Source organism: Hypanus sabinus, chromosome 9, assembly GCF_030144855.1.
Source record: "Hypanus sabinus isolate sHypSab1 chromosome 9, sHypSab1.hap1, whole genome shotgun sequence".
Lineage (NCBI taxonomy): Eukaryota > Metazoa > Chordata > Chondrichthyes > Myliobatiformes > Dasyatidae > Hypanus > Hypanus sabinus.
Genome location: NC_082714.1, coordinates 5,011,954 through 5,025,783, shown reverse-complemented (window position 1 = coordinate 5,025,783; position 13,830 = coordinate 5,011,954). Strand labels below are relative to the sequence as shown.

General features: G+C 42.3%; 1 protein-coding gene across 2 annotated transcripts in view; it reads left to right on the top strand.

Annotated features, from left to right (window-relative positions):
* The first annotated feature begins 1,259 nt into the window (after positions 1–1,259).
* crebbpb (CREB binding protein b) overlaps positions 1,260–13,830 on the top strand; it is a 164,404-nt gene continuing 151,833 nt past the window's right edge. For both annotated transcript variants that reach the window (XM_059978908.1, XM_059978907.1), the window contains exons 1-2: positions 1,260–1,992; positions 3,908–4,620. In XM_059978908.1, the coding sequence (XP_059834891.1) occupies positions 1,908–1,992; positions 3,908–4,620 (798 nt within the window). In that variant the 5' untranslated portion in view covers positions 1,260–1,907. The remainder of the gene's footprint in view (positions 1,993–3,907; positions 4,621–13,830) is intronic.

Here is a 13,830-nt window from a genome sequence, read left to right as displayed (position 1 = left end):
GCGACTGCACAGGATCGGAAAAAAGTTGCAGAAAGTAGTAAGTTCAGCCAGCTCCATCCTGGGCACTAGCCCCACCCCCAAGCATCGAGAACATCCTCAAAAGGCAATGTCTCAAAAAGGCAGCATCGATTATTAAGGATCCCCATCACTCTTATTGGAACCATCAAAGGGGAGGTACAAGAGTTTGAAGACACATACTTCACGTTTTAAGAACAGCTTCTACCCCTCCGCCGCCAAATTTCTGAAGACCATAAACCCATGCACAATACTTCATTCCACCCCCTCTTTTTCCCTTTTGCTCTCTTTTTGCACTAATTTGATTCAACATTTTAGAATGTTTTTTATTTAAAAAATATTTTTTATTGCAATGTACTCCTGCCGTAAAACAAATTTTACCCATATGCCAGTGAAATTAAACTTTGGACCTGTATCAGATTTGTTCAACTCTTAATATATATTGTATCCAATGTTACATGAATTGAAAATTCTTACACGTTAACGTAGAAAGTGGAGGATTTTTTTTCCATCTGTATTTAGTAACTCCATTCTGGCTTTAGTCAAAACAATGGAACTCGTAAAAGATCAAAATATTGTAGCCGCTAAACATCTGAAGTAAAACAAATACAGATTAGGCAGTAAAGAGAAACGTAGTTAATGATTCAAGTTTTCTTCTCCTTCCTTTAAGGTTTATTTTTTGTGACCAATTAGTTACCTGTCTGATATCCCTTTTTGCGACTGACTTAAATATTAAGTTCCGTGAAGGACCTTGGATCAGTTTCATACACGCGAGGTCTTTTTTAGTAATCAATGTTGCAAATCGATTTCATTGTCTCCATGTCGCTTCCACCAAAAACTAAAATAACGACGTCTTATCATCCACTGGTGTGTTGAGTACCTGCGAGCAAGAGCAATGTTGCGATTCATTCACACCGCTGTTTCAGGTGCGCATGTGTGTTAGTAACCCCGAACTGCATCAAGCGGTTTTTAATATGACGTAATTGACGCCTGGCTGTTGTCACTCTCATTCCTCCGTGTTACTGACCAATACTTGGGGGAGTTTGCATCACGTGAGCGATCCGCCCCGGAACAGTAGTGAGGTTCGGGTTTTTCCGTAGCGGCGCTGAGGGGAGGAGGTGGGGGGGATGTTCGGCATTCTCCGTGCGCTACCCGTGGCCCCGCCCCCTTCTCCCTCGGTGGACGGAACGTCAGGAGGAAAAAAAACTTTAAGATCAACAGCCGCCATCTTGGTGGAAAAATTCGTCCGAAATTTGGGAAGAATTGAACGACATCGGGAGCTGCGCCCGCCGCCCCGCCGGCCCCCCCGAGCCCGCAGGCGGCGCCCAAATCCACTTGATCGCTCAATCAGCGCGGCGCCGGGCGCCTTTCTCCGGGGCGAGAGCGCTGCGGAGGACGGGGAGCGGGTGAGGGGGGTTAGCCAAACCGTGTCCCCACGGCTGGGCCGGAGCCAGGCTCCGGCTCAAGTATTGTTTTCATCGCCTCAGCCGGCAGTGGCCCGGCGCTAGTCCCCGGCCCGGCCAGGGCCCCGCCGCCTACAATGAGGCCCGACTGACTGCCTTCGGTGGGGTGGCTTTTTTGTGCGTGTGTGTGTGCGGGGAGAGCAAAAGATCAATTTATTATACAAAATTGAAAATATACGCGAGCGAGGAGTGGAAGGGAATCGGTGTCCCGGGTGTGAGGGGAGTGCGGAATGGCGGCCCGGGGTGTCGCGGTGGGGGAATGGCGCTGGGGCTGAGGAGGAGCCGGCACTGATCTCAGGCCCCGCGGCCTGCGGCTGCCTCCGTCTCCGTACCCCACCCCCTCCCTCACCTTTCGATGCTTATTCCACCCAACGCGCTTTAAAAGGGGAGGGGGAAAGCAGTAATACATAGAATATATCCAGAAATAAAATGGCCGAGAATCTACTGGATGGACCGCCGTCTGCCAAGCGGCCCAAACTCAACTCGCCGGCGCGTTCTGCCAGTGACAGCACAGGTAAGGAAGGGAAGCTGGGGTCTGGGACAACCTGGCGTGGAGACATGGCCTCCCAATATCCTGCAACTCCCAGAGTTGTGTTTGTGTGGTTTAATAAGATTCTAGACTTAAACTCACTCAGGATTCCTTTGAAATGGTTTGATTGGGGGTTTAATTGGGGGGAGGCAAGTGAAATAATCGTTTTGCTGCTTTCTCCGTACTGAGCAATAATGTTAAGTGTGTTATCGTAGGGAATGCATTTGCTGGTTTTGGGATATGCTCTCATATTATGGAGGAAGGAGGGAGAAAAAAGATTTTTTGAGATAAGCAAAAAACTGATCGGCGTAGTTCGAAGCATTACTTAGTTTTGTTAAATACTTCAAAGTTCAAGTTCAGTCATTGTACTTATTCTGCCGTTTTGACTTGGAGAAAATATACAGATGTCTTTGGGTCTGATGTGTTCTGCACCCAATTGTAAACTTAAGAGTACATGTGAGGAATTGTACTTAGGATGAAATTGCGTAAAACATTTTGTTAAATTTGAAATAATATGAAGTTTAACAAATAAATTAATTCATTTGAGAAGTAGATTGATTTCTTATGTGGTCCTTTAGATGTTTTCTGATAACTTGTTCTGTTGTTTTAGCATTCTGTAGTTTGTAAATAGAAAGTTGTGGAGGAAAACTGCAGTATGTCCAGTGCAAATAAGTGGAACTACACAATTTACATCTCATTCTGTACAGTCCAATGACAAAATTTATCTATTCAACAGTTCTCATCTTGGGCTGAGGAGTTAATTTGATTGTCAGAACCTTTTGAGTAATAATAACTACTGCTAGTTTAAAATTATTCCATGCAACTATTAACGGGAATTATAACCATGAGTGGCAGGCCAGCATCCAGTAACTACAAAGAGAGCCCATAATGAGAGGATTTTGGTTATATGGTAATTTTAAAGTAGCAATGGATGGTTAAAACTGTAGAGGTATACAGGGTAAACGATAATACCGGAAAGCAGTGAGAATGTGGAAACATTCTGGAACTAGTGTCTTTCATCAAAAAATCAGTGTTATTTCTCCAAGTTTGAATTGTCATGTTTTTCTATACTTTGACAGTCCACTATTTTTAAATTTCTATTGTACAAATTAAGCAACATGCTGTGTCTTAAGTTCATTTTAAAAGTTTATTCCTTTTTCCATCATCATTATAAATGAACAAAATTATATTATAAATTTTCATGGTATGATAGCTCGTATTGACTTTTGTAGGTACGTAAACACTGAGAGAGTGAGGGTTCAGTCTCTGAAGCATTGACTGCAGCCAGTAGGGTTACGTTGCATCGTAGTGTCTGTGGTTTGCACGTTCAGGTGTGTTAAACTCTTTGAGTTGTAATGTAGCGGCTAATTTCTGATAAGTTTCACATAGCTATTGTGAAACCGAGGTTTAGCTTGACTTCCCAAAGCCTTTCCTTTGCATCAATGTTGGTCAATGCAAGTCAGTCTCAGGTTTATTCGTTTTTGATGCGATGGTTGATCTTGCTTTCCAAATAGATTTGTATACAATTAAATGAAAATCACTAATATTCCACAATATTTCAATCAAATATGAAAATAAAGAATTTTTTTATTATTACACGATTTTCCAAAGAGATTTTGAAAGTTGAATGGAGCAAAGAGTTTTTTGCTCGGTGGGCTCTCCATGTAGTTGGAGATAAGTTAGCTTGCAGTATTGGTGGGGTTGGTTTCGGTTACAATGTGCAAGTGTTACGTGTTTCATGCTGCGTTGCTCTTTAAGGGCATACATTGCTAAATCATGTATTTTTATCTGCTCAGTTCTGACTGCAGAACTTTAATGTGAAATTTCAGCAATACAATGTGTAGAAAGATAACTTACATTAATCTGCCACTAATACAGTGAATATTTTTATTTTCTTTAGATTTTGGATTGTCGTTTGATTTAGAAAATGACTTGCCTGATGAGTTGATCAGGTCATCTGATTCCCTAGGACTGCCCAATGGTGGTGAACTGGGCCAGCTGAGCAGTGTCATTGGTCAGGACGCTGCGTCTAAACACAAGCAGCTCTCAGAACTCCTGCGAGCTGGCAGTGGCTCCAGTCTCACTGGAGGACTGGCCAATGTGAACTCCAACAACAATCCTGGCCAGAGCCAGCAGAACAGCTCCAACGTAAGCAACATGGGTAAAAGCCCACACAATCAGGGGCTGACTTCACCCTCCGGTTTGGGGATGGCAGCCAGCGGTTCAAGTTCTTCAACACCCGGCTCTCAGGCACTGAATACACAAGCACAAAAGCTCGGAGAACCAAAACTCCACAATGCGACGGCGGGTTTGGTGTCTGCCAGTGGCAATCCAGCTGCTCCAAGTGGGCCAGGAGGAATGGGCATCAATGCCAATCTCAGTCACACACACCAGGCTCTTCTGAGCAGCAACAACAGCCAAGGTCTGATGCAGCAATCGCAGCAAGGCCAGGGCCAGGTGCTGAACGGATCCCTGGGTGCTGCTGGCAGGGGACGTGGCGGAATGCAGTATTCAAACTCTGGCAGTGTGTTAGCAGAGACTCTGGGTCAAGGATCGGCACAGATGGGGGCACACGCGGGTCTAAATGCACAGCAAGCTGGTGCTATGGCAAAAGTAAGTCATTTTAACATTAGTTACTCATAATCTTATAACAGTGATCCTTGTAATAATAATTTACAATCTAATTATACAACTTATCTCTTCTGGTAATGAACACGATTGAAATGTCATGGCTCTGGTACCTGCCTGGAACATGTTCTGGGTGATTTGCTCTCCTCACCTGGATAATACAGTTCCCAAGCATGCTGAAGCATCAGGTTGGTTCACAGAGTTTGTTGGAGGAGGGTTTGCTTTATTGTGGGATGCCCCGCTGCATGTTGTGGGTATTTTGAGCTCTCAGGACTTCTTCCACCAGTCTCTTAAATTTATACAATCTCCTTACAAAGATAATTGGCAGATTAGATTTTCTGAGCTCCGCTCCTAAACTCTGGAGCTCAATACCTAAAACTATAAGGGATGCCGACTCAATTGACATTTTTAAACATCAGCTCAAAACCTGTTTATTTAACCTTGCTTTTAACTAACTTCTCTTAACTAAGCCCTTGTGGAGGGTCTCAGCCTGAAATGGTGAATGCTGCCTGAGCTGCTGTTCCTCCTGCATTTTCCGTGTTTATTTTTAAACTAACATCTTTTTGTCTCCTTATCCTACTGTAAAGCACTTTGCACTATATTGTTTGTATGAAAAATATTCTATAAATAAGTTATTATTAGAACATCTTGGTTCCATCAGTAACTACTACAGCCCCCCATGCCCTGCTTGCTTGTTTGTCTCACGTAATACACACTCCACGTTACCATTTTGAGGTGCAGTTTTCATCCTATTATCTCCTTTCTCCCCAACACTATTGTCCCACTTTCTCTTTGCATGTGCTTCATTTATCTATTTATTTAATAAGAGATAGAGCATGTTAACAGGCCCCTCTATCCCAATGAGTCCATGTTGCCCAGTTACACCCTTGTTAGACCAATTAACCTACTAACAGGTATATCTTTGGAATGTGAGAGGAAACCAGAACACCCGGAGGAAGCTCACACTCTCATAGCGTGAACATGCACATTCCTCACAGACAGCGGCAGGAATTGAACCCCAGTCGCTGCTACTGTAATACTGTTGTGCTAACTGGTACACTACCGCACTCCCCCAGTCTCCATACCTTCTTTATGTAGATGATCCTCTGCTGCTTACCCAATCTGTACCTTACTTTAGGTGGAAATGTAGAGTGATTGTAGCTGGCGAGAAGTGGTGATCAGCCAGAATTCCATAAGACGAAGGGCAAAATTAAGCCATTCAACCCATCGAGTCTGCTCTGCCATTCCATCATGGTTGATTTATTATCCCTCTCAACCCCATTTTCCTGCCTTCTCCCCACAACCTTTGACACCCTGACTAATCAGGAACATACAGATCTCCAATTTAAATATACCCAATGACCTGGTCTCCACAGTTGTCTGAGATGATGAATTCCACAGATTCACCACCCTCTGCCTAAGGAAATTCCTCATCTCTGTTCTAAAAGGATGTCCTTGTATTCTGACGTTGTGTCATCTGGTCCTAGATTCTCCCACATTAGGAAAGTTTCTCCATGTGCACTTGATCTAGGCCTTTCAATATTGGAAGACTGCGTGATACAGGCAGGGGAGATAAATGCTGAAACAGTGGGGATGAGGCTTGCTGGTCAGTAAACAACTCACAGCTGACGGGTAGTAGTTGGGTGGAGCAAGGGCAGTTGCAAGTATAGACAGGGTAGTTAGGATGAATTGCAAGGGGAGGATTTTAAGTAATACTTGATGTCTTAAGGACATCCCAGAGCTGTTCACTGCCAGTTTGAAATGCTGCCAGAGTTGTTTTGGCACTTGGTATAAGCAATGTCAACCACAACAAATGAGATGTGTAACTAGCAAAATTATATCTTTGCTGATGTTTGCAGAGCATGAATTGTTGGCTCGGGGTACTGGTAGACCTTTGCATCGCCACTACATGAATCCAGCAGGGTAAAGAGCTCAATTGGGTGACTTGGTAGCGCATCACTTTACAGCGCCAGTCACCCCATAACCATGTAGCTTTCCTCTGGGTACTCCAGTTCTCTCCCACATTAATTAGTTACATGGGTGTAATTGGGTAGCAAGGGCTCACTGGGCCTGTTACTGTGCTGTATGTCTAAATAATGATGAAAAAATGAACTGCCGGAAGTACTTGTCTGTTTCAGCAGTAAAGGGATGGTCAGTATCTCAGTTTGAGACTCTCCACCAGGACTCGAGTTTTATTGACGTTTTATCCAAGAGGCAGTATATTTGGCCATCCTATACTGCATTGTTGATGAAGTATTTGTCTGGGGTTTGAGTCCTCAAAGTATGATGAACCGATGGATAAGAACTTAATGTTACTGTTTGAAAATATAGAGCAAGCGATGACTTGACCCAACTTTAGAGCAATAGAATTATACAGCATTCCCTTCAGCACAACTATTACAGCTCAGGGTGATGGTGTTTGGAGTTCAGTCCTGGTGCTGTCTGCAAGGAGTTTGTATGTTTCCCGTGAGTGTGTGGCTTTCCATAGGGTGCTCCGGTTTCCTCTCACGCTCCAAAGTGTTGCAGATTAGTAGGTTAATTAGTCATTGTAAATTGTCCTATAATTAGGCTTGGGTTCAATAGGTCAGTTGCTGGGTGGCGTGGCTCATTGGGCTGGAAGGGTCTGTTCTGCGCTGAGCAGGTGGCCCACCTGAGCTGGCCCTGTTTGGTAGTGTCATTTGCCTGTGTTTGTCTCAACTTGCACAATCTTCTCAATCTGGTTAGTTTGAGCCAGGTAGTTAAATGAAGAGGCATTTGAGCAGGTGTTTATATTTCACTACAGGAAGCCCAACTGAGGTAGAGAGCAGACCAGGGCTGCTGCAGTCCTGTCATATGCACCCACCCTGCAGAAGTGTGAGCATCACTGTAGAAAAATATGACAAGAGCCTTTGACCCTATGCTGCAATTGGTCAGACTGATGGGCTGGGTATGAGCTTTAGCAGAATACACAACGTGAACCTAGTGGGTCACCAGGAGGTGCCGCGATCACTCTTGATTTTTTTAAAGGAATGATTTTCGTAGCAACCTGATGAAGGGTCTCAGCCTGAAATGTGGACTGTTTATTCCCTTCCATAGATTATGCCTTACTTGCTGAGTTCCTCCAGTGTTCTGTGTGTTGCTGTGGAATTCCAACATCTGTGGAATCTTTTATGTTCAAGTTTTATGAGAAATAGAAGAATATAAGGATCCACAAGGAGACGTGAAATTTGTGGCTTTTGAGGTTTTTATGAATACATTTTTGACCCAAAATATCAAAGAAGTTGTTTGGAGTGATGCTCCAGATTTGCCAGATCAATTAACAAAGGCACAAAAAGATCGTTACTTATCTTTTCACCAGTTTATTTCTTCATGCTCAGCTGGCGAGGGAACTTGGTCCCAACATCAGGGGAGAAGTGTCTCATCCCTCTGGCAGTTCAACAAGTTCACTGTTCAACTTCCAGAACTGTTACAATTTATAAGGCCACCAATCCAAAAGAACAATCAGTTTGATAGATGCTCCAGCCACTTTAATTAAAAACAAGGAATATCCTACCTGGTTTGTTGGAGCCAAAACTTAATTACAAAGATAAGAACATCCACCAAATTTATGCTTTAATTAAGAAAGGAATATCCTGTCTAATTTCCATCAGGTACCGCCTTTTGTTGAAACCAAAAGGTGTGAAAAATCAGGAGACATCTTATGTGGATCTGTGTGAACTTTAACCCTCATCTTGCTCCAAAGAAGCAGCTGTGAGACATTATTCAAACATGCTGCATCAGACATAGTCGGTACTTAACCCATTATTTACAGGAATCTGGGAATCTCCCAATTCCCTTAGGCTTTATCAATGCTTAGGGACTCACATTTTCCCAAATTTTTGTAACATGATGTGTTCAGGCTCTTTCACTTGCCCTTCCTTTTTGTTTGATGTGCATTGATTGAATTCTTCTGCCTCAGTATGATTTCTAAATAGTAAACTCACGGCTTGCCATTCTCTGTTCTGCGTTACTGCACATAGTTATTGGGTTAAGTTGTAGAGCTCCATTTTGAAGAGGAGGAGGAAGAACACGGGTGAGGCTTGATGGAAGTGTGTTCCCATCACGACAGCAGTCACTTCACTCGCAGGGAACGCGTACAATATGAATTTATAAACTCCTTGTTCACGGACCAGGTTCTTAACGTCTTCTGGAGAATCTTTGACAGACATGATTTTTCAGTGTGGAAAGGTGTTCAGATTGCTTTTCAATTTTAACATTTGAATGATGGCTGGTGAATAACTATGGCGGTCTGAGCGAGGTGTGGTATCGAGAAGTTGGTTGCATTGCATTCTGTATTAGGTCAAGTTGAGAGGTGTGTTTGACACAGTGGGTGTGGTTCAACGGCACAGTTGTAGCTGATTTTTGTGAACTGGTTCTAAAAACAGTGCTGTCAAAACCACAATCCCAGTTCAATCAGATTGAAGTGTGCTGCAAGGTATAAACAGTCAGTTGTATCTTATCAGCAGGGGCATGAGATGAAAATACCTCTGGAATGTTATAGGAGTAGTTCTGCTTTCAACTTCCCAGGAAGTGCCCATTTATAGAACTTGGTATAAATATTTTGGCAGTGTGCTTGTGTTTTTTTTACTAAATCTAGAAGGAAAACAGCTAAATGATTTAAGATTGCACTTAGCGTTTAGAATTATTGAAACACAAGAATCTGCAATGCTGGAATAAGGAAGGAAAAGATTAGACAAATTGCTAGACAAACTCAGCAGGTTGAGCAGCATTGTGATAGAGAGAAATTGTCAGTGTTTCAGATTTAAAGCCTGCATCCAGACAATTTGCTCCACGCTTCTACCCCCTCCCCACACACACGCTGCTTGAGCTACTGAGCTCAAGTTTAAGTTTAATTGTCATTGAACCATACATATGAATGCAGCCGAACGAAACAGGCCGAGGTGCAAAACACAGTCACACACACGGCACAAGGCACGTGTGATTATTATAGCAGAAAAAATACGGTCACAAAAATACATAATATAGTCCAAGACCCTGAGTGGCATGACCTGTAGATTGATGGTGGATGGGATGTTGTCCGAAAGCCATGTTTCTGCAAGAACCAGCACGCAGCAGTTCCTCATCACACACTACTGCAGCTGCAGACAAACCATAATCCAGTTTACCTTCCACCAAAATGTCGACTGTTTACTGTTCCTGACTTGCTGATGAAGGGATCTTAGCATAAAATGTTGAGTGTTTATTCCCCTCCATAGATTCAGCATGACTTGCTGAGTTCCTTCAGCATTTTGTGCATGTTGTTTAAGTATACTTCAAGTCTGTCCACTCAGTTTTTCTCCAGCCATTAACTGACATCCAGAGGAGCCCTTTCACTTGAATGTGAGCATTGGCCTTCATTTAAATTAGCCTTTTTTAAAATGTAGTTTTGTCTAACTCACATGTTTTAATTAAGTTATGGTAGATTGAAAATAAACACAATTTTAATATTTTTTCAAATTTGCAATTATTTTTCTTTTATGATTCTTTACAAATGTCTTTGGCCATTGGAGATTTTTGAAAACAGTGAAAGTAAGCAGGTCCTTGTGGGCACCAGGATCAGTGCGACATTGTACAAATTTCTATTCACAACTCTGAATCTTTCCCCTTATTGGAGGATTTAGAGGAGATTGAAGGGGATTTTTCTCACCCTGAAACTGATGAAAGCAGAGTCACACAGCACTTAAGTGACTGGACAAGCTGTTGAAAATAATTTGAAGTATTGTGTACAGTTTTGGTCAACAACTTACAGGAAAGATGTCAATAAGATTGAAAGAGTGCAGAGAAAATTTACAAGGATGTTGCTGGGAATTGAGAGCCTGAGTTATAGAGAAAGGTTGAATAGGTTAGGACTTTATATCTTAGAGCATAGGAGAATGAGGGGAGATTTGATAAAGGTATACAAAATTATGAGGGTTATCGACAGGGTAAATGCAAGCAGGCTTTTTCCACTGAGGATGGGTGAGACTTGAACTAGAGGTCATGGATTAGGGGTGAAGAATGTGAGAGGGAGCTTCTCACTCTGAGGATGGTGAGAATGTGGAACAAGCTGCCAGTGGAAGTGGTGGATACAAGTTCAATTTCAACATTTAAGAGGAATAAGTACGTGAACGGAAGGAAAGCGATGGTCTGGGTGCAGGTCAATGGGATGAGGCAGAATTAGCAGTTCAGTACGGACTAGATGGACCAAAGAGTCTGTTTCTGCGCTGTAGTGTTGTATGACTTTGAAATGCCTAAAAGGCTACAGATGCTAGGATTGATACAAGTGAGGAACCACTGGCAGGTGTGGATGTACTGGACCGAATGGCTTCTTTCCATTCCTTGACTTTAACTCCGTTTTGATCTTCTAAATGCCTTCTCGGGGCCTAGTAAAAGGGTAACCGGAGAAATAGGGCTGACATATGGAACAAAATGGCAATCTAGCCATGAAATAGAGGAGGCGAGAGTTTAAATGTAAGCTTCTTGTTGTATTCAATTACATGAAGGACTGTAGTTGGATTATTCATTGAGGGCATGATGGAATTTTTGAACACATTACTTTCAAATGATGAATTATTAGATGTCCTAGCAGGTGTAAAGATGGACAAATCCCTGGCAGTGATGGATTTTCTAGGCTGCTATGGAAGGCAAGGAAGGAGATTGTTGGGGCATCTTCTCTGTCTACCATAGAGTTGCTATATGATACCATTATTCAAGAGTGGTAAGGAAAGGCCAGTAATGACAAGATTTTAGGTGTAAGTGGTGCAGAAACTATTGGAAAAACTGAGTGACAGCTTAATCTGCACTTAGAGGCAGAGATTTATGAAAGTTAACCATCATGGTTTTAAGTGGTCCCAACCGACTAATTTAATGTGTCGTAAAGGATAGTGCAGTTGATCTGGTCTATGGGTTTTTCTGTGAAGCCTTCATCATCACACGAGTCTGATCAAAAAGGTAAGCCTGTGGGATCCAGGCAACTGAATCTGAAGAGCCAGAGGGTGATGGTAAAGGGTTATTTTACCTGACACCAGGACTATCGTGGGGCTTATTTCTGTAACCCTTTCTGTTTGTTATGTACATTAACAATCTAAATGTAAATGAGGATTGTTAGTATCCCTAGGTGGCACTGAAGTTGATGCTGTGGGTGAGGAGACCCTTAGCTACAGAGTAGCAGATTAGTTGGTAAAATGGAAAGGAAAACAGCTGATACAGTTTGCCCTGAAAGGTGTGGCAGTTCTGATGAGACAGTATTTGGATATGCTAAGAAATGGGATCTTTATGCTTTTGCGGAAATATCTCCAAAAAGCACTGGCACAGGCATATGGGAAAACTCTGGTTTAGTAGCTGGGATGCAGACTTGAGCAGAAGGTCATAGCACAACTATATAGATCAATAGTTGGGGTATTGTGTGCCATTCCAGTTTCCACCTTATTGGCAAGGTTCTTGCAGAGAAAAATGTTGCATGTGCTGAAGAATTTCAACCAAGAGGAACAACTGGGTAACTGGTTTTCATTGGAGTGGAAATGGCTGAGAGTGACCTAGTAGTATACACAATGCAGGGCATATGCGAGGCAGATAATGAAAAGCTTTCCCTTTTACTAGAGGTGTGTGTGACCAAAGGACACAAAGTTAAGGTAGGTGGTAGTTTTGAGGAAGATTTTTTTTCCACCCAGGTGGTGGAAATCTGGAATACAGAACCCAAGAGATTGGTGAAGGGGTGACTAGCAACATTTTTTAACTATCATTCAAATATGCACTTGACATTGCTGTGAGATGAGTATAGGCAAGTGTTGGGAAGTTGGTACTTGATAGCAAAATGTTTCCATGAAATTGGTGGGATTCTTTGGAAAGCAGGAAATTTGGGGTTCCCTGTGAAAATAAGCTTTCTGAAAAGTGTCAAAACTACCTTGTTAGAAGGGATGTCAGATTGCCTGAACAATTTCAGCACAACTACAATCGGTGGCCACTTTATTAGATACAGGTGGTCCCTGTTTTGCAAACGTTCTCTTTACGACAGCTTGATTAAATTCAAACCAAGCTCTAGTTATGGAACCATTCTTTTTAGAAGCTCCGCCCCCCCCACCCTCCTTGTTATGAACTTTTTGCAGTTAACAAGACATAGCAGGATTCAAGCCTGCTTCACTACTCATTTAATGGCTGATCTTCTTTGCCATCACTAGCCCCATGTCATCATTTCCTATTAAGCCATTCTAGATGGAGCAGTAAATCTCATAGCCTCTCAGGTAGAGAGTTCCAAAAGTTCGCCATCCTCCAGATAAAAAAATCCCAGGCTCACATTTGCAGTCGTCCAATCCCTTGAAACATTTTCAGATAGAACTTTGGAAGATAATTACAAGAGTATTCACTCTTTGTGAAACTGCTCTTCTTATAACCCAGAGAAATCAGAATTGAGATTCAACTTATCAACTTCTCCAATACTAATGTTTTTTTTTTACTAATTTACTTCCTCATTCATGTTAGAATAAAGGGTTCATTAGACTGACTGCTTTACAAGAAGACTTTGACTCATGCTGTTTCCTTCTTTTCCACAGATTCCCTCATCTATTCCTTTTTACTCAAAAAAGCTTGGTCTTTTTTTCTTGCAAGTCTCTCAATTTCTTGGTCCTGTGTAGAGTTCTAAAATGCTCACAATCAACCAAATGTTTTATTCAAATTAACTGCTGGGGTGACCATAAAATCCCAATAGCAACCCTTTGTTGTGCAAACAGTCGAAGAATTCACCCCACCTCCAGCATACAATCTGGGGAATGGTCTTGTAAACATTTTCCACCATTTCATCTTCAACTATGTAATAACAGTCCTGAGGAAGGGTCTTGACCCATATCATCAACTCTTTGTTCGTTTCCATAGATGCATTTTGTGTGTGTTGCATTGGATTTCCAGTAACTACAGACTTTCTCCTGTTTATTATAGCAGTTTATGCAAGTTGGTCTTCGTGATTTCTTCATTGTTTTGTCTAATTTGTGCTATGAACATTGAACAGCACAGGAACAGGTCCCTCATCCCCAATGTTGTGCCAAACCAATTAATCAAAAGGCCAACTAACTCATTCCTTCTGCCTACACAATGTGCACATCCTTCCATTTTCTTCACAGTCATTTGCCTATCTGAGCATCTCTTGAAAGTCTTCCTTGTTTCTGCCTTGACCACCAAGCACTGTGTTCCAGGCACCCTCCATTC